The following is a 20,049-nucleotide window of genomic DNA, read 5'->3' as shown; positions in this document are numbered from 1 at the left end:
CAGTTTCTGCTCTTGACTACAATTTAAAACTTTTTCATGATTAGCTCTTATGTACTCTACAAAAGCATTTTGCCTATTACCCCCCCCCCCCCCATCCCCCCAAAAAAGAAGAAAATTGAACCACTACGCTACTTTCTGGGTTCCTACTGTAGTTCAAATAACGTTGAACTATTTTCAACGTGTTTCTTGATTAGCCCCCTTTTGTCCTAAATCGCCCCGATTTTATAAGCAAATTGTTCTGCTTAGTGCTTACCTTGGTTTTACACCCGACATCAGTTAAATTAATTTATATGTTTATCACTACAGGATCCAGATAGAAGAACAATCAACTGCCGAGAAATAACGTCCTACTCTGTTCAACTGACTGACGACGATGGTTCAGGTTTTACTCAGACCAAGACTTTTCCTAAATCGTCTAAATCTGGAGTTGTCAAGGACCTGGACCCCTTTTCAACATATTGTGTTAAAATACGATTTCAAACTGATGTTAATTTCAACAGCCCCTTTTCTACCAGTAAATGTGTTACAACACCAGTCACTAGTAAGTTCATTTTCTTCTTGTCGGGCTTAACGTCCACTTCCATCTAGGTTTAGATGGCAGACCGAAGTTTCCTAGAAAGCTTACAAGAATAGCCAGTCTAGCGTATGTTGTAGTATAAAAAGCATTCTTAGAACGTACCCTCTCACCACATCAACTTTAGATGAGATCCCAAAGGTTATAAACAGGGCATAAGTCTGTGGAATATTAAATACTGTTTTGGCTGAGCGATGTTTCGATTTGGGCTTTTCTACTTCTTCTCAAGTACAAGCATGGGATCGAAGTGACAATCTTTGCATCGATGACAAAACGTATGATCTAAATAGCAACGTTTCGAATAGACTTCTCTTTAGTTTTAAGGAAGCAATATTAGTAATAAACAATACCGGTAATTGTATTTTATAGAATCAGGTCCTGTGTCTTCAAGCCCAATTACTAAACGTCACTGAAACAATTTAAACAAAGGGTTCTATTTTCATATAATGTCATATACGCTCTTCTTGTCTTTATTAAGCAATAATTGTGCTTAACAGTAATTATATTCCATAAACAGCGTGTCCTGTGTATTTTCAGTTCAATTTGTCACTAATTGCTATTGAAACAAACTGTTGTGGATTTATATTTGTCGATATTGGCGACGCTTCTCTTTATCAAGCAATCAAGCAATAATTGTACCAAACAGTATATACAGGTCACAATTCTATGGAATACAATTACTGCTATTAATTAGACATTTATTAAAAAAACAAGACCATAATCAACTCTCGCTGGCATCGGATACTCGAGATTTTAACTAGATTAAAACGGTTCGCCATTTAAAAATTTAATTTAAAAATGGGAAAGCGAGACTAAGTCCCGATTATACCAGTGCTTTGGTTATCACTGTCAAAACTACAAACAATGATGACTTGGCTGAGAATGAAGTAATTTGAATGAAATTTTCAATATTTTCTTTTTTTATCATCTATTTTTGAATTATTATAGCAAGAATGACCAACTCTTAATTAAACTCTTAACTAATGTATCTTTAATTTACTAAACAGTAACTGTATTCCATAAACATTGTGTCCTATGTACAGTTTAATTACTAAATGGCACTGACATAATTTAAAAAAACGGGGGGATCACGTGGCTAAGTGGGTAAGGCGCTGGCTCGCTAGCCTGTAGGTCGGGTGTTCGATCCCTGCATTGGCCTAGAAAGTTCATCTCGATTTTCCGGCGTGGTTCCCCCTTGTCAGTGATGCAGAAAGGAGGGCCTGATAAGGACAGCTGCCTAGTCGTTCGGATGGGACGAAAAACCGAGGTCCCGTGTACACATCGGCGTGCACGTAAAAGATCCCTTGACAGTTGGAATTCGATATAAGAGTAGGCCGTAGCGCCGCTGCCCGGGCAAAATTTCCCTCATAGCACACTGTATGGCGTATGCCCGTCTTCAATTAGACCAGGTTAGGTGCAGAAGAGTAGGACGTTAAACCCCATTTCATTTCATTTCGTTTCATTTAAACAAACGGTTGTATATCAATATCCAATTTTTGAAACATTGTGTTATTGTATTTAGTTCCAGGTAGACCGGAAGGTCTGAGACTAATTAAAAGGTCAAGTACATCGGTGACCCTAAGATGGGAGCGACCTGAGCCATCATTTAGTAAAGAGACGTTATATCGTATAATATATAGAGAAGGTACATCATCTAGTACGAAAGGTTTAGAATGGAGATCAGGTGATGAAACAGTAGAATATACATTAACAGGATTAAAACCTTTTACCAGTTATCAAATACAGGTAGGTCCATATCTTCAATAATTTGTCAGCTGGGGCCTGTTTCACACATTTTAACTAAGATAAAATCCAAATTTTAGTAATTTGATTGGATAATATCAGGTTGATTTTAGTGCTTAGCCAATCAAAATTGAAGTATCTAATAAAATTTGGATTTTATCTTTAGTTAAGATTTCGAGAAACAGGGCCTTGGTCTATTTTTCAGGTATTTTGTTTACTTCGCATTCGCAAGATATATTTTCCAAATAATATGACAATCTTTATAGTACATGTTCTACACACAGAATCTATATATTAAACTGTGTTTATGGTGTTGAAGTCTTTGAAATTCCATGGCATGTAGATTAAGTGACAGGGAAGTTCTTCAGTTGATATTATTGAAACTACTGACAATCCCCAACGTAATAACGGATAAAGATAGATTTTAATTCCATACACAATTAAAATATCGATCGATCGAAACCACATTTCACGCAGTTGATGACGGGGGACAACCTTTAATAAAGTTCAATCTTTCCTGTTTCAAATGTATGATTTATTTTGTCTGTGATATTTGTCGTGTGTAATTTTTCAGTTATGATTGTCTTGGGGAACATTTTTGTCTGACTGCAAGCCCAAAAGGCTCAAGATAATCCTGCCTTTAATGATGCAATTAGTGGTGTGTGACTCCTTAAGCCCCATCCCCAGTGGCATTAATCGTATAAAAGTTCGACAGGAATGTCACTCAATAGACATTAAAATTATTTCGTTTGAAGTAGTGCGCATTATGTTTCGTTTTGAGTGTTAATATACACAAAGAAAAAGGTCAAGCCCCCTGTGTATTTTTCACAATGTCTTGTCTTACGAGTTTTGACGTTGAAACCCCGAATACATAATTTCGGAAAATAATTCCAAGATGAGCATATTTGAGTCAAAAAAGGAGTCAGAAACGCAAGACAACATCGTGATTGAAGATGAAAAATGTCATTTAGATTCCACAGATTCCACAAATCATCAATAGTGAGTAAACCCGCCACGTGCCCGGATGACAACTTCCACCCGTCGTCTCATCCCTACAGTAAATCGTCTGATCTGCTAAATGGACAACCGCTGCAATAGGTCCTGATCATAATCCGTTGGAGCATGCTTGGGGCATCTTGGGGCGTCGAGTACAGACAATTGTGTCAGAGTGTGTACATGTGGGTTCAATGCCTGTAGTCGGCGCCCAAAACATGCTCTAACGGATTATGGTCAGGACCTATTGCATGACCATATGTTGAATAGTGTTTCTGACTCAGCACCTTCATACTTATTGTGTCTCCTTTTTGGCTTAAATACGGAATCTTGAAAAAATTTCCATAATGGTGATTAAAATCAGACAAATCGGATAAATTCTTTATGTTTTCTTATCGTCAAAATTCTATTATTGCAAATTACATTTGTTTTTCCGAGATTATATTATCAGGGCCTCAGCGCCAAATCCTGTAAAGACAATTCATTGTGAAAAATAAATATTTCCTGTATAGTTTAACCAATCTATGAATTACAAATTGTAAACTTATACGGTAGTTACAGTGGCCCGGTGCAACAGGCTAGTTTACTCTTGTCAGAGTTGCAGGGCGAAGTGCCTGGAAAGGAATAGCGTCTAGTCGTTCGGGTGGCACGTGTGGGCGTTGGGGTACACGTAAAAGACAACTTGGAAGTCGGATTTCGAAAATGACGCAAATTTCATTCAAAGTGACGTATTTTTCATCGGAAATGACGTATTTTTCATCGGAAATGACGTATTTTTCATCGGAAATGACGTATTTTTCATCGGAAATGATATTACGTATTTTTCATTGGAAATGGCGTATTATCCGTTTCATGTCTTCTCTATACACAAACCATGTGGGTGTTTATAATGACGAATCACCAACTCAATAAAATTCCACTCCTCGTCAACAAATATTGATATAAATAATAAACCGGATGAATGATAGCTTCACCAAAACAAACATTATCATTGATTCTATGTTGTTCTATTAATTTAACAGACATGGGATAGCTCTTATAAAATGTCAGTTGTGTAATTGTAGTCTCAGACACCCAGAACCTCCTAATCTTCAACGTACTGAGGGTCTCAATGATAGAGACTAGTATAATTATGGAGGTGGCTAACATGACGAATTCCACTTAAACAGATTGATTCGTAGACACGATATCCGAATTTAAAAATCATTCCCTGCTTTACCATATTTTTGGAAAAATACAAAAGAATATTTTAACAAACAAATACAACATGGAAATTTCAATTACCATGCTATAAAAGATTAAAATAGTAATAGCAGATTCTACTTAAACAGATTGCGCTACAATGAAATATGGAAATATTCGAATTGAAGAATCACGCTATATTTTATACTTTCTGTGAAAAATTATTGAAGTCACGTAATATAATATTGTTGTATAATTTGTAACTGATGTTGAAGTTCATAATGGATCATTTCGTTTCGTTGTTTTTTTCCGTTTCAATTTTACATCTTGTTCGTGCTAATCTTCCCTCACAGCACAGTGCGTGGACTATGTAAGTTTTTGTAAGCAAAAGGGTGGGGTCGGGGCGAACGGATAAACGCGTGCACGTTAGATCACAAGGTCTGTAATTGAGTAGGGGGATGGGCAAATGGTTAGCACGTGCGCGCTGTTTCATAAGGTCTGTCATTGATTCAACGCGTCTATGTAAGTTTTTGTAAGCAAAAGGGTGGGGTGGGGCGAACGGATAAACGCGTGCACGTTAGATCACAAGGTCTGTAATTGAGTAGGGGGATGGGCGAATGGTTAGCACGTGCGCGCTGTTTCATAAGGTCTGTCATTGAGTCAACTGGCGGTTTCGATTCCCTGGTTGTACGTGACAAGGAGTAGAGTCACCTGTCCAACCTCGTGGGTTTCCCCCGGGGCCTCCGGTTTCCTCCCACAGCTAAAGACCAATTGTTAGTCCCATAATGAGTTAGTTTGTGTAGTGTGAACGTTAAACTCTCTCCCCCCCCTCTCTCTCTCTCTTTCTCTCTCTCTCTCTCTCTCTCTGAAATTCACTGGGTTTGATAGCGGATTTCTTACTTGGATATTAACACCAGTTTCCACCTGTTGCAGGATGACACTAGTTTCTAATTTTGTGTTTTGAGAATTTGAATTTCGATTTTTAATAGGATCAATGACATGTTATTAAATCATACACTAGTGCATTTGGATGATAAATCACTGGGTTGATTAAAATCAATTTAAAATCGATGCCAAAGCTACTCCATTTACAATAAATAGCATGAGATATAGCAAGGCTTTTAATTGTAGTAATGTTTTGGCTAATTGAATTAGCTTCAGTCAGGCGATGAGTACAAACAATCTACTCCACGCGACGATATTCTTTCTAAACAAAGAAAAACGCCATAATTAATGATATTAAAATGAAGCTGTCTCCAGGGAAACCTCAAACTGAACCCGTCGTTTGATTGCACAGAAATTTAACACAATGTTTCATAAGCTACAAGCTATAACAGTGTAATTAATGTTTGTATTTTTAATGGTTTTAACGTTCAGAGATCTCTTTCTTTTCTTTCTGTTGTTTAGGGTATCATTTCAAATGTTGCGTGTTTCTTTAACGTTAGAATCGAATTTCTTAAACCCAGTGCCGACTCGTTCTCGTGCTGTTCAGTTCAATTACCAGGAATCTATTAATACGCTTAATTATCTTAAACTAATTACACGAGCTGACATGACCTTTTACATTTTCAAATAAATAGCTTTTCACTAGGAAATTGGCTATTAAATTAATATATATTAAAGACTCTATGCGCTAGAATTAAAGACTCTATGCGCTAGAATTCCGATAATCATTTGTATATATTTGTGGTCGTCGCACCCATTCCGTCCAATTGTTTTGAAATTTATACACAGAAAGAACTAGAAGTCAATCAAAGTATAACTATTTCTGATAATCACTACATGGGTTGTTACTCTTGATCAGTTTTTAGTGTTTTGTGAACCCTTCTACAGAAAAATAAATATGCAACAACCATTGTAGACGGCACAGGCGAATTAGATTAAAACAGAATACATATGCAACAACTTTTGTGGACTTTCGGACGACTTATTGTTTCATTACTTGGCAACCCATCTTCCTTATTTTTATTTTTATTTAATCTCATATACAATTTGATTGGTTAATATGATAGCTTCTTCAAAGAAATTGTATCACATCTCAGTGTCGAAGACCCCAAAAACACTTTTAATTAACATCTATCTTAGCTGTTTTATTATTTCGTTGCTTGGCAACCCATCTTCCTTATTTTTATTTAATCCTATGTACAATTTGATTGGTTAATAAGATAGCTTCTTCAAAGAAATTGTATCGTATCTCAGTGTCGAAGACCAAACAAAAACACCTTTAATTAACATCTAATTTTATATTGGTTACAATTTTTTTTTTATCATAGATACAAGCATCCAATAATGCTGGTACTGGACAACTAAGTCCTATCTTAACAGCAAGCACAGATGAAAGTGGTAATTATAAAAATATATTTGATCTTTTACTTTATCGATTTAATCAGTCATGACCTCCTTGGTATATTCATATGTGTTCCATATATTTATTTTTTGAGACAATTTTCAATGTGGATCATACGTGTAACTGTTTGTATTTTTTTTTTTTCTATCTGGTATTTTATAATTCTTTATCAGTTTTGTGCGCTGCTTAGCTCATTGTTGAGTGGGCGCTTTTTTAAATCTTGTGATAATACGGAAATAAGAATTCATGAATGGCAAATTGGTTTAAAATGCAAAATTCAAAGAAATAACACCATTTTAAATATGCACTGTATAATTGATACTATTTTTTATAATTCTTTATCTGTGCAAAGTACTGCTTAACACATTATTGAAGAAGCACTCTATAGATCCTGTGATAAAAAATAAGAATTTGTGAATAGCAAATTGGTTTAAAATGCGAATTTCACAGCAAAAACATTATTTTAATTATATACTTGATAATAATTATTTCTGGTTTTTTTTCAGTGCCTGGACCGGTGCCAAACTTCAGAAATACATCAAGATCTCGACATTTTATAAAACTAGAGTGGGATAAACCGGATGAAACTACAGGACAAATATTATATTTTACTGTAAGTATTGGTTATATTTTGATACAAAACAGTAGTCGGAAACCATTCTGTTCGCGCATGCTTTACCCATAGCACACATGGTGTATACCGGCCTTCCTTAGACCTGTTGTTGTAGGACGTGAAACCCCATTTTTTTTGCAAACTAAATACGTTGCCTCATTAAATAAAGTTTTTATTATTTCATTTCAATACTATTGAAGATTAACCGTAGTTTTATATATATGTTTCCCCTCATCAGGTAGGCGTGGCGCCGCTGTCCGGACAAAATTTCCCTCATAGCACTCTGTATGGCATATGTCCGTCTTCAGTATTCCTGTCGAATCAGAACAGTAGAACGCTAAACCCCATTTTATTTTATTTTATATCTATAGGTAACCTGTTCATCTTTAAAATCTCTCCACAAACCTGATATAAAAGACCACCGTGAGATCAAACTTGATCCAGCAACTTTAACTTACACTATGCAAGGTTTATCACCGGCTACTCAATATGCCTGTAGTGTTAATGCCAGCAACCAGAAAGGTTCCGGGGCACAATCCAGTATTTTAACTTGGACGGAAGCTAAAGGTAGGCTTGTTACATTGTTTAGATATGTGATTTGAAAACAAACTTTGTCCAACCTAAAACTGTAAACAATAACGGTATAATTTAACTCCAACGCTACTCTAAGTAGGTCATTTTCCACTAACATTGAGTAAATTTTCATTTAAGTAATTCACTTCCGCGCACCAATGCGGGGTGATAGCGTGCAGTATTTAGATAAATTTCACGAAGTTGGCGAGACCAGGTTTTTTAGGGGGCCTCTCTGGATGTGTATAATTTGTATTGATTTATATCTACACTGGATGTGTATATGGATGTGTATAATTTATATTGATGTATATCTACACTGGATGTGTATAAGTTACATTGATGTATATCTACACTGGATGTGTATAACTTGCATTGATGCATATCTACACTGGTTGTGTATAATTTACAATTTTTACATTGATGTATATCTACACTCAGTCACTGCATGTGTATAATTTACATTGATGTATATCTACACTGGGTGTGTATAGTATATATTAATGCCCATCTACACAGGGTGTGTATAATTTATGTTGTTTTGTTTTGTTATCTAGATCTGGACACACCGGTGACACCTAAAGTAGTAGAAACATCAGACAGAACGGTTACTATTAACTTAAAGACAAACGGGGACCAAAGCGTCAGGTGAGAAGACAAATTTGTCTCTGTCTAGAACCACTTCGTGAAGAAACATCTTGGACTAGATGGAACAAGTTCAAGAAACGCGTTGATCTATGTCTAGATGGCCAAATTCCATGGTTTCCAACGAGTGTCGGTCACGACCTCCTGATTCCGGTCATGACATGCGAATAGAGTATGATTGTCGTTTTCTAAATGAAAACTTCGCCTCCGTTAATGCTTTGGGAATATCTAAAGAATGGGCCTGTAGAGTTAGCAAACGATCGGGAAATAAGACCTCAAAGGAACTGTTCGCAAAGGAAAAATAGAAGAGTGAACGCAAGCCGTGCTTAGATTCGTTTCAAGAATATCAGATGCCACCTCGTATTTTAGCTAACAGTATCTACCCCGAGGTACTAGTTCCATACGGTGTCTAATCCCCGCTCTTATTCTCTTCTCATCTCCTCTTGTAGACATTTCGTTTATGACCGGAATCAACCATTCATGACCGGAATCAACCATTCATGACCGGAATCAACCGTTCATGACCGTTATTCGACGAAGATCGCTGGAAACTACAGGGTTGTTGTAGATAAAGTCAAACTTGTTTTTTTTTTACACTTTTGTATCAGAAATTCTTCTTAACCAACTAATGAATTTGTTTTTTAAGGAAACTTTATGTTCTTCGTTTCAGTTTTTATCGTATAATTGTTGAAAATGTTGGATCAAGGAAAAGAAGAAGTTCGCCGACGGATATTGGACAAGTTTCTAGTGATGCTGTGACGGCGGCCAGATACGGATCCAGTGCCTACATAGCTGCCCAGTTAGAACATCATATGGCGAATGGACCGTTTGTAGTTGGAGATAACAAGACGTATGGCGGGTTTTATAATGCACCGTTAGAAACTGATAAAAGTTATAATATCTGGTTCGGTGCTTACTCAAAAATAGATGGGGTGAGTCCTTTAGAGTGTCACGATGGGGCGTAAGCCTTTGTCACGTTATTAAAGTCTGTGTGCGTCATTTGCATTTCTCGAAAAATATCTAATGTTCGTCCGCTTACTCCTCGCTAAAATGTACATAAACTGATTATTTAACATTTAAACAAAATCAAGATATCAAAGGTAGATAATCTCCGGGTTTGGATTCAGTCGGGTATAAAAATGAAATGAAATGAAATGAAATGGGGTTTAACGTCCTACTCGGGTATAAAAAGAGGCGCATCAAATATCGTCTGTCCCGATATTATATTTAAAGACCCAACGTTCACATTGTTGTAGTTTGCAAGGAATTACACATGTCCCAACTGACATGCAAGTAAAACAACCCTTGGACGTTGGAATTCAATACAATAGTAAGCCATAGCGCCGATGCCCGGGCAAAATTGCCCGCATAGCACAATACATGGTGTATGGCTGTCTTCATTAGCCGAGCCCGAGCAGTTAGTAGGATGTTTAAACCCCATATTATTTCATTTCATTTCAATTTGCAATATTGAAATATTGGAATCGCCTACTGATGTACAAAATCGCTTCTCTTCTTGCGATTACCTCTACAAGTGGGCAATGAAATTCAAGAGACTTTCAACCATTCGTATTTTACGCTATCTTTGTCATTAATAATACCGATTTTTTTGTATTCTATTTTGTTTTTAGACTTTACGCCAATCCTTCTCTAGAACAGAACCAGTTGTAGGTATGTCCATTGTTTCATTTTAAATTTATCGCTTATTTAATTTTGATGAGATAAAAATCGTCTAAACATTATTGTCATACACGTAAAAGAACCCCTGGCATTTAGTATTCGAAATAGTGCAGGTGGAAAAGCCGTTGTCTGTGCAACTTCCTTCTCTCGCATTGCACGTGTAACCATGCAATTGGAAATTACCCTGTGTTGGTCTCCAATTGAGCTTGTATTAAACTCTATTACATCCCATTTCTAAAATCACTAATTATACTAGTCCGTCCTACTCACAAGTTGTAAATAGTTACTCAAGTTTCAGAGAGATCTCTTCTATCGTCAACGTAATCTGATTCCTGTCAGCGTACACTTACTACAGTCATTATTATATAACATATGATCATAGACCATTATCAAAAGAGGGAGAAATGATACCAAATACTGTAGTTAAATGAGTATTGAGAGTCCTGTTCCGAGTTCACAAAATATTATCAGACTTAAGTTAACAATTTACTCAAAATTGTTCGCCTTATTTTAACTAAGATATAACCCTTTATAAAGCTTTTGCTGTTTTAATGTATCAAATACACCAATAAGAAACTATGTGCAAAGTTTTATGTTTCTGGATCAAAGTTATTTCTCTTAAACAGTGATTGAAAGTTGAGTCTTAACTTATGTCTGAGATTGCTTTCCGAACTCGGGCCCTGGTCTAGCTGGATTTCCCCAATTCCTGGCTTGTGGATAAGACTGCATTGTATCATGTAACCATTCGTTTGTCTTTCCAGTATGAGCAGTGTCAAATGTTCTCGCTGCTTTTATCGTATTTATTATACTATTTGTTTAACTTTTCAGTGCGAGCAGTATCTAATGAAGATAGTAGTAGTCATATACCAGTTATTATTGGTGTCCTTGTTGTTTTTATCTTATTAATTATACTATTCGCTGTCCTATTGGTTGTTTGGAGGTAAGTAAAGCTCGATTCATTTTCTTCGGCTTCTGAAATCCAAATCCAAACTGTCACTTTCATTAAAGATACATTATGTAAGATTTAGATAACGAGCTAGCCATTCTTGCTATAATAGTTTGAAAATAGATAATGTAAAATGAATAATTTGAAAATCTCATTCAAGTTACTCTATTCCCAGCGACGATATTAGCCTTTGAAGGTTTGACAAGACGTGTGCAATAATTTCAACCATCGTACTGGCTGTTCGACGCTAAGTCTCGCTCCTCCATTTAGCTTAAATCAAAATATGGCTGAACTGTTCTAATCTATTTAACATCGGGGAAATCCGATGCCATCGAGAGTTGATTATGGCCTGGATAAGTTAATTAATGTCTAATTAATAATTTAGAAAACATTTCAGGCCTAAAGAAAGACATGCAATAGACAGATTTAGCTCTTGCATAATGTATGTTTAAGTTATAATTAGTATCGTGTGTCATTCTATGTTACTATATTTGGAACATCCTATACCACATCTGGATTATATAGTTCATATCCTCTTATATACAGCTCAATATAGTTGTTGTTCAATCCGACAAAAAATTTGATCCTATTTGGTTTATAGTTTTTATAGTTCCAGTTTCGTTTTATTTGTCTTTACTATTGGGGTCTGGAATGTTACTTGAGTAAACTAATAAAATGATCTGTCTAGTAAAGGTTTACACGAGGAAGGCGTCTATAGAACAGTAGAGAAGAAAACAGAAGTAAAATATAAATAGATTAAAATACATCATCTATGTGACCCCTGGGATCGCACAACTTTTCAGCTCGGTATCGACAGTGTTAAAAAAAACGAAATGGAAGTTAGATCTTTATTTTAAACAGGCATTATTTGGCGAATAACTTACAAGACAAAAACCCACATCGGGAATTAATAACAGTGATTCCCTAAAAAAAACCAAATGAGTTGTTTTCGACCTAGTCAATGATCAATATTTCTTATTTATTTTTTTAGAAAAAGAAATTCCTCAGCTGAAAGAGAAAAATGTGATTTCCCTAATTTTGGCCCCACCATAATGCCGGAACCTGATTCCAGTCCTCCATTAACACCTATGAGTAAGTGATTAATATTATATGATACTTTATTTTTAATCACCTATGGTTGGTCCGTCATTTGAAAGGATAAATGTCATTTGAAAATGTAATAAATGACTAAAGTCATTTGAAAAGTACAGAATTTACGTCATTTGAAATTAAGCACAATGACACAATAACGAAGTCATTTGAACACTGATGTCATGAGTTAAAACGCATGTCGTCAAGAAAATCATCTGTTTTCATTATTTTATGATTGTTAACAAATTTATTTGTTTATTTTAAATTGCTGCTTAAAGGTTTTTCGGAATTAGGTGAGACATTGTATATTTTAGTTGTATTCAGTGTTGTGTTCTATTATTGTTATTAATGTAATGGGATATAAAACGTTTTCTCCCATGATACCATTCTACAGCAGACATGATGTGGTTATCTTTGTTTCTAAAACACCTGTTGCCACACTTACCTTGTTCTGCCAATAAGAGGCGTGTTTTTTTTTAGATCTTCTTAACCTTGATATTTGTATTCATACACCTTGAAGATAAAAAAAAATCCATTAATTTGGAAATATTTCAAAACGTATGTGCTATACCAGAGCCATATCTAGACAGAGTCTGGTCAATTGCGGCCATGTTCGCCGTTATGTTATACACTCTGTAAGTCTAATAGATCAACATTAGAACTGAGTGTCTGTGAAAGGAACTGGATACCAGTTCTGTATAAGAAATAGTGGTCCAGAACTGTGAAAGAATGTAATTGCACAGCTCTAGGATATGACAAAACAGCAGTTGGTTACCCAATAATAATTGAGACAATCGTTGGCCAGACTCTTGCTGTATATTGCTCTAAGGGGTCGGTTGTTCAACGCTCCGTTGACTTATAACGACTCGTTAACATGGAGTTAACGGATCGTTAACTTTAACGGGGAGAAAGCCCCGTTAACTTTAACGTGTAGTTATCTTGCTGTTATATTTAACGAAGGTGCTGAGCTCCGTTATCGCTTTAACGATGGCATTAGTCGGCCCTCAGCCAAAGTATACCCTTAACAAAAAGTCCTGTTATTTTTATAGTGTTTCTTGTAGGAAACTCTACAGTTATCATTTTGACTTTAATCAAGAGTTGTGAACATACTGCACAGTTGTCTCATTGTCTTCAGTTTCTTGTTAATACTAACTTTTCAGTGGTTAAAAACTAAGATTTTAATTCTTAGCCAATACAAATGGTGAATTCTTAAAATAGTTCATTTTAAGAATTACGAATAAGGCCCATGTACTATAATTTGAAGTTATAAGGTTTTATTTTAATCTATGTGATATATGCATATCTAATTGTATTTCCAGCTAATATAGAAGCTGAACCGCTGATTATCCCATCCTCCCTGAACGATATAGAATGTGAGCCTATTTATAGCAACGTAGGCACCAACATTCCACCAATAAGAGTTGAGGATTTATGGGATTTTATTAAAAACAGTAAAGAACACGATTATGGTGGTTTTAAGCGAGAATACAAGGTACTGGTTTTGATTTGTATGTTAATCTGGTGTCGACCAAATACAATCTGCACCCAATAAAGAAATGTCTTTAGACCAAGATGGACTTCACAGCCTAAAATAAATCGGAAAGAAATTTGTGATAATGTTTATTAGATGGCGTTAGGTTAAGCAGAATTTCTGTATTTATCAAAGCTTTGATAGCCACAACGAATCTACAGGATGGTGTAGTATATTTGCCTTATAAAAGTATGCATGACCAGTGTGGGGGGGGGGGGGGGGGCTGGCTGTTAAAGATAATATATGTTTTGGGTTTTTTGTTTTTTTTGTAGTTAATACCAGCCGGATTGATAGCTAGCTGTGAAGTTGCCAAGAGAAATGAAAATAAACCTAAAAACAGATACGGCAACATTATAGCATGTAAGTTAATAGTTACGTTAGCAAGACCATCTGATATCACTTCTTATTTTGTTGTTGACCTAACAATATTTAGCACCAAGAGTATACCCCTACTAATGTTTGTTGGGTGTTTGTGACTTCTTGTTATTTGGTCGGGGGTGGGGGACGAATTGTTAGCGCGTGCGCGTTGTATCATTATGTCTGTAATTGAGTCAACTGGCGTAGCTTCGTTTCCCCGGTTGTACGTGACAGGGAGTAAGGTCACCTGCCCAACATCGTTGGTTTTCTCCCGGTCCTCTGGTTTCCTCCCACTGCTAAAGACCCCCAGGCGCAAGCGAATTATTGAATTAAAATTGAACTATATGTTAGTCCCGAAAGGAGCTAGTTTGTATCGAATTGACAGTCATATGTTGGAAATAGAGTCATTGAGTATACATACATAGAATCGTAATTTTATGCAATCATCTACGATATGACCTAATATATGTTTGTTTATTGTATAAAGTGTTCTAGTTTGGATTATAATATTATCATCCCGTGTCATCCCATCGATCATTCCGTTCCTGTTTTCCTTCCAGAATAATTCTTATAAACTGTTCAAGATATCTCTATTAATGTGTTCCTACATAGTAGTTGTTTCATTTGCTAATTAGAAATTTCCTGGATTTAGTTAGTCATTTTTGTGTTTCCATCGAAGCGAATTTGACTTCATTTTTGGTTTGTTGTTTATCTTATAGATGATCATACGAGAGTAATGCTGGTACCAGAAGATGGCGACCCTACAGATGATTATATCAACGCTAACTATATAGATGTAAGTACATAAACTGACTCAGTAAGAGAGAGAGACAGAGATGGGGTTTAACGTCCACTCGACACAAACTAGGTCATTTCGGGAGTAACATATGGTTTAATTTTATTTCAATAATTCGCTTGCGCGTAGGGGTCTTTAGCAGTGGGAGGAAACCGGAGGACCCGAAGAAAACCCACGAGGCTGGACAGGCGACCCTACTCCTTGTCACGTACAACCGGGGATTCGAAACTACGCCAGTTGACTCAATGACAGGCCTTGGGATACAGCACGCACGTGCTAACCATTCGGCCATCCACCCCCCCCCCCCCCCCCGACTCAGGAACCAGGAGGTCCAGAGTTAGACCCCGGTATTGGCTGAGAAAGTTCTTCGGGATTGTTATGTGTGGTTTCACCTGATCAGTGGGGCAGGGCATCCTGTGTACACGCTTGCAGATGGCCTTCGATGAAGACTTTCCTCATTAAAAACTGCATGGTGTAAAAGAGTAGGACGTTAAACCCCATTTCATTTAATTCCTATCCTTTATGTTCATATATTTTACAATGTGTTTTAAACGAACAAACCAACATGGACATCTCAGATCACAGATCACAAGTGACGTATTTACATGTTAAGAGAAAATAGATTAAATTTGGGTCATGATTCATCATTATAGAAATCAAATAATGGCAGCCATCTTGAATTAACAATAGTGGCCATCTTGGTACTCGATAAATTAATGAGTGGAACAAATTGGATTTACTGGAAGCCTTTTGACATTTGGTTTAATTTATAAGATTGGTAGTATTGGTAGTGTAGTACTAAATCTACTTTATAACCATTTGATGTCATGGGAAAAAAACTTAAAAACCACTTATTGGGTCTTAGTCAAGTCTGCCTTTTTGTCTAACTAGGGTTTTAGTTTAACTTCTATTTATTGAAACATATATGGAAATACGCGGTGAAATAAATGACGTCTAAAATATTTTAAGTCTCCGTGTGTCATTTGCATTTATCGGACAATATCTATTACGGCCTAATCCACGTTAATATGTACTCACTTTGGTTATTTGACATTGAATTAAGAAAGCAAAATCAAAATAATCCCCCGGCTTGGATTCAATCAGTTAAGAAAGAGGTTCACTAAAAGCATTAGCGGAGATTGTCGCTGTCGATGGTTTTTGAACATATCCCGTTTTTTCGTCTGCGCACTGGATGCTGAATGTTCACAAATTTTCAATTCGTCATAACTTTGTAAATACTGAAATAACTTTGAACCATTAAACGTATTTGTATTATTATAGTCACCCAATCATATATGTCGAAGCCCGTTTGTAATCCAGTATTGTTTGTAAATATGCTGTGTCGATTCGAAGTATAAAACATTTTATCTTATTTTAAAATATTTATTTCAGGGATATAATAAACCAAAAGCCTATATAGCAGCACAAGGTAACCTTTTATTTTACTTATTAATGACACAATAATCGTGGTTAAAAGTCACACATTGACTATAATATCCTATATTTAATAGGTCCTAATAAACCAACTATAAATATCTCATATTCAATGGGTCTTAATAAACCAACTATAAATATCTTATATTCAATGGGTCTTAAAAAACGAACTATAAATATCTCATATTCAATGGGTCTTAATAAACTAACTATAGGTATCTTATATTCAATGGGTCTTAATAAACGAACTATAAATATCTTATATTCAATGGGTCTTAATAAACGAACTATAAATATCTTATATTCAATGGGTCTTAATAAACTAACTATAAATATCTTATATTCAATAGGTCTTAATAAACCAACTTTAAATATCTTATATTACTATATTTACCAGGTCCTAATGCACCAACTATAAATGATATATGGAGAATGATGTGGCAGTTAAATTCTAAAACAATTATCATGTTGACCAATTCTACAGAATCAGGAAAGGTAAGAATAATCATATGTTTTAACACACAGGTGTAATAATTTTGATTGCCAGGTAATATGTGATGCTGAGAACTCGATAATTTGTTTTTAAAAATTCAGTTGAATTTACACCATGCCACTACCATGTTAGCATGATAAGTATTTGTGATGGGTGACAATCATCGGTATACGAATATATAGGTATTTCTGTTAGGGTGACCCGTGCAGTCTACAAGAAGTTGGTCTCGACACGGCTAAATGTGCACGCTTCAGTTGCGTGTCTCGAACTGATTTCTGACTACCCCGCACTCTCTTTGAGTCGATAAATAGCCATGGCACGTGCAATTCTCTACAAATATATCAACTATTACAGCCGTAAAAAATCTATTGTTGACGATTTAGAATAGCAGTAAAATTTAGCTTCTTGGTTATTACAGCAGCTTTAGAAATTACGTTTGTTTTATTTTTTAAATTGCTTTATCATTAACTGTACCGTTAAGAGCGGCATCTTTTGGTTTAGTACAAATAATATCTCTGAAACACTCGGCTTAGACAGGAACATGATAATAGCAGTAGTTTCATTTTACTTTTACAAGTTTCTTAAAACAATTGTTGAGTTGTCTAAAGTGCTTATTTCTAAATTCAATTTCTTGTTCTAGCTTTCTGTTATGTTTCGTAAAAAAGTAGTCTTGATTATCCCGACCTGTCAATCAGACGTAGAATGGTCGATAGACTGGTTAAGCGAGACCAATTTCAAAACAAGGGCACGTAACCTATCTTTTTCTCAAAAGTGTCTGGATGTTATGGACGACACTTGGACCCAGTTTTCAGTCTATTATTTATAGATGATTAATGGTCATAGCTTATTAAGTACAACATGATCGTTTATTTAGTGACTATAATTGTGTGAAACTGATTTGAGGCTTGGCATATATATAAATATTGTGGCGTAATTGTCGAGATATTTGGAGATATTTATTTATGGTGGGTCACCCTAGTTACGTCCAATGGGGAGCATGCGCATCCATCTTGCTCAGAGGTTTACTACAATAATTGTGACTGTTCGATATTTGGACATAGTACAGCACTTTCTACCACTGATGTGGCTATGTCTTAGCTCAAAATCATGCATATTCACCAAAACCTGGCAGAAAATGTATTTATTTAAACCCTTTGCTTCGATTCCACACCCGAAATTCAACAAAAACACCACCTAAACGACGGCGGGGGAGAGAGAAAGTCTATAAATAAATTTTGCACTATACTCGTAGGAATTAATCGTCTCCTGTGTCCATTTGTCAGTTGAGGCTACAACATGGAGGAATGTGGGAATAACCATGTGATAGCACTGGCAAGTGCATTGTTTATACAGTGCACTTTTGTTGTATATGCATCGAGCGGAATGTGGGAATAGCCATTTTCAACGACCATGTGATTGCACTGGCAAGAGCATTGTTTATATAAGGCACCTTTGTTGTATCTGCTGTGGAAATTACTATGTGACCGGATATTCGTACAGTTAAATAATAAGTAGACTTACCGTACAACTGTTAATTGATTTTAAGCAATACTATTTTCAGGATGCCATTAAGTAAAAAAAGGCAACGAAACTTGTATTTGTAATTTGATTTCTAATAAAAGTTCAAGAATCCTTCAAAAAAAATATTATTGTATTAAAATGTTAAATTGGTTTATTTTATTTTGTAGAAAAAATGTGAACAGTATTGGCCAGATTATGGCAGTGAAGAATATGGAAATTATACGGTTCAGATATTAAATTCAGATTTTCTACCTGATTTTACTATTAGAACCTTCTTATTATCAACGGTGAGTAGTTTAATATACTTAGGGATAAGTTAGAATTTGACAATATTCTGGATCATAAAATGATACAGAAAGAGAGAAGAGACACACATATATAGATTCATATTCCTGAAGCAATGGCCCGAGAAATCCCTCTGGTCATTGCTGGATTGACTAATCATACTTGAGCTTTTGAGGGAGTGTGTCTATTCTTCCCGTTCAATCAAATCTATCCGAGTACAGCAACATGACAGCCCTTCGTTTAATCTGGGGTCTTCATCTAAAACTTTAGACAGTGACTTAAAGTATTAAAAACGGTGAAAGTATTGTTCGTCTCGAAACAGTTTTGTTTACACTGTAACCGTTGATAGCCTCGTTTGTCACGCAATTAGTTTCTCTGATATATTCTGCTATGCACTGGTTAATTGTGCGTAAACATTTCGTAAGTCATGACGTAACGTAATGTAAACAATGTGGAGCTCTGTTTAAACCCCCAACCTCGTGGGTTTTCTCCGGGTCCTCCGGTTTCCTCCCACTGCTACAGACCCCTACGCGCAAGCGAATTATTGAAATAAAATTAAAACCATATGTTAGTCCCGAAATGACCTAGTTTGTGTCGAGTGGACGTTAAACCCCATCTCTCTCTCTCTCTCTCTCTCTCTCTCTCTCTCTCTCTATCTCTCTCTGTTTAAACCCGAATGACATTGTTACTCAGTTAGGCATTGGTTGTTAATCGGACTATTGACTAGTCATAATTTGGAACAGAAATTTGCTGTCATTACGGCAGTGATTGAGTGGGATTTAGGTCTAATGAAATGAAACACTGCTAGGAGTATGATGAAGATAGTATAAGTTGTCGCTCAACAAAAATAATTTTCTGTTTGATTCTGTACCTGTTCATCGACGACTATAAAAACTAGTTCAATATTTTAACATATCAAATCTCGGACAGGAGTCCGGTTCACTAAGGGAACGTAAACTACCATACACACACTTGCAGTTGTGTTTTGGAGAACAATATTCTATTTACGTGCAGCTACATGTTGGGTAAGACAATTGCTCGGGATTTTCCAGTGTGTTATTCCCATGTTAATGACACAGGCCGGGGAATGGGGGGGGGGGGTGACAAGGAATAGCGTGTAGCCATTTGGATTGAACGAAACACCGAGGTCTCGTGTACACGCTGACATGTACGTAAAATATTCCTTGACATTTTTGTTCGAGCAAACATATGCCCGTGTTCATTATACCTCGTTGGTGCTGAACAAC

The 20,049-nt window shown here is 36.0% G+C and overlaps 1 protein-coding gene across 1 annotated transcript in view; it reads left to right on the top strand.

The window, feature by feature from the left end:
* Positions 1-20,049, top strand: part of LOC126818581 (receptor-type tyrosine-protein phosphatase T) — a 109,195-nt gene that overhangs the window by 67,456 nt on the left and 21,690 nt on the right. The window contains exons 9-24 of the mRNA XM_050546043.1: positions 307-541; positions 2,097-2,320; positions 6,766-6,835; positions 7,346-7,452; positions 7,824-8,019; positions 8,580-8,670; positions 9,338-9,599; positions 10,299-10,338; positions 11,176-11,287; positions 12,285-12,385; positions 13,705-13,877; positions 14,189-14,276; positions 14,993-15,069; positions 16,462-16,498; positions 16,901-16,998; positions 18,685-18,804. Coding sequence (XP_050402000.1) covers positions 307-541; positions 2,097-2,320; positions 6,766-6,835; positions 7,346-7,452; positions 7,824-8,019; positions 8,580-8,670; positions 9,338-9,599; positions 10,299-10,338; positions 11,176-11,287; positions 12,285-12,385; positions 13,705-13,877; positions 14,189-14,276; positions 14,993-15,069; positions 16,462-16,498; positions 16,901-16,998; positions 18,685-18,804 — 2,031 coding nt within the window. The remainder of the gene's footprint in view (positions 1-306; positions 542-2,096; positions 2,321-6,765; positions 6,836-7,345; positions 7,453-7,823; positions 8,020-8,579; positions 8,671-9,337; positions 9,600-10,298; positions 10,339-11,175; positions 11,288-12,284; positions 12,386-13,704; positions 13,878-14,188; positions 14,277-14,992; positions 15,070-16,461; positions 16,499-16,900; positions 16,999-18,684; positions 18,805-20,049) is intronic.

This window comes from Patella vulgata, chromosome 4 (assembly GCF_932274485.2).
Source record: "Patella vulgata chromosome 4, xgPatVulg1.2, whole genome shotgun sequence".
NCBI lineage: Eukaryota > Metazoa > Mollusca > Gastropoda > Patellidae > Patella > Patella vulgata.
The sequence above is the reverse complement of the archived record's forward strand: the minus strand, read 5'-3'. Positions and strand labels throughout refer to the sequence as shown.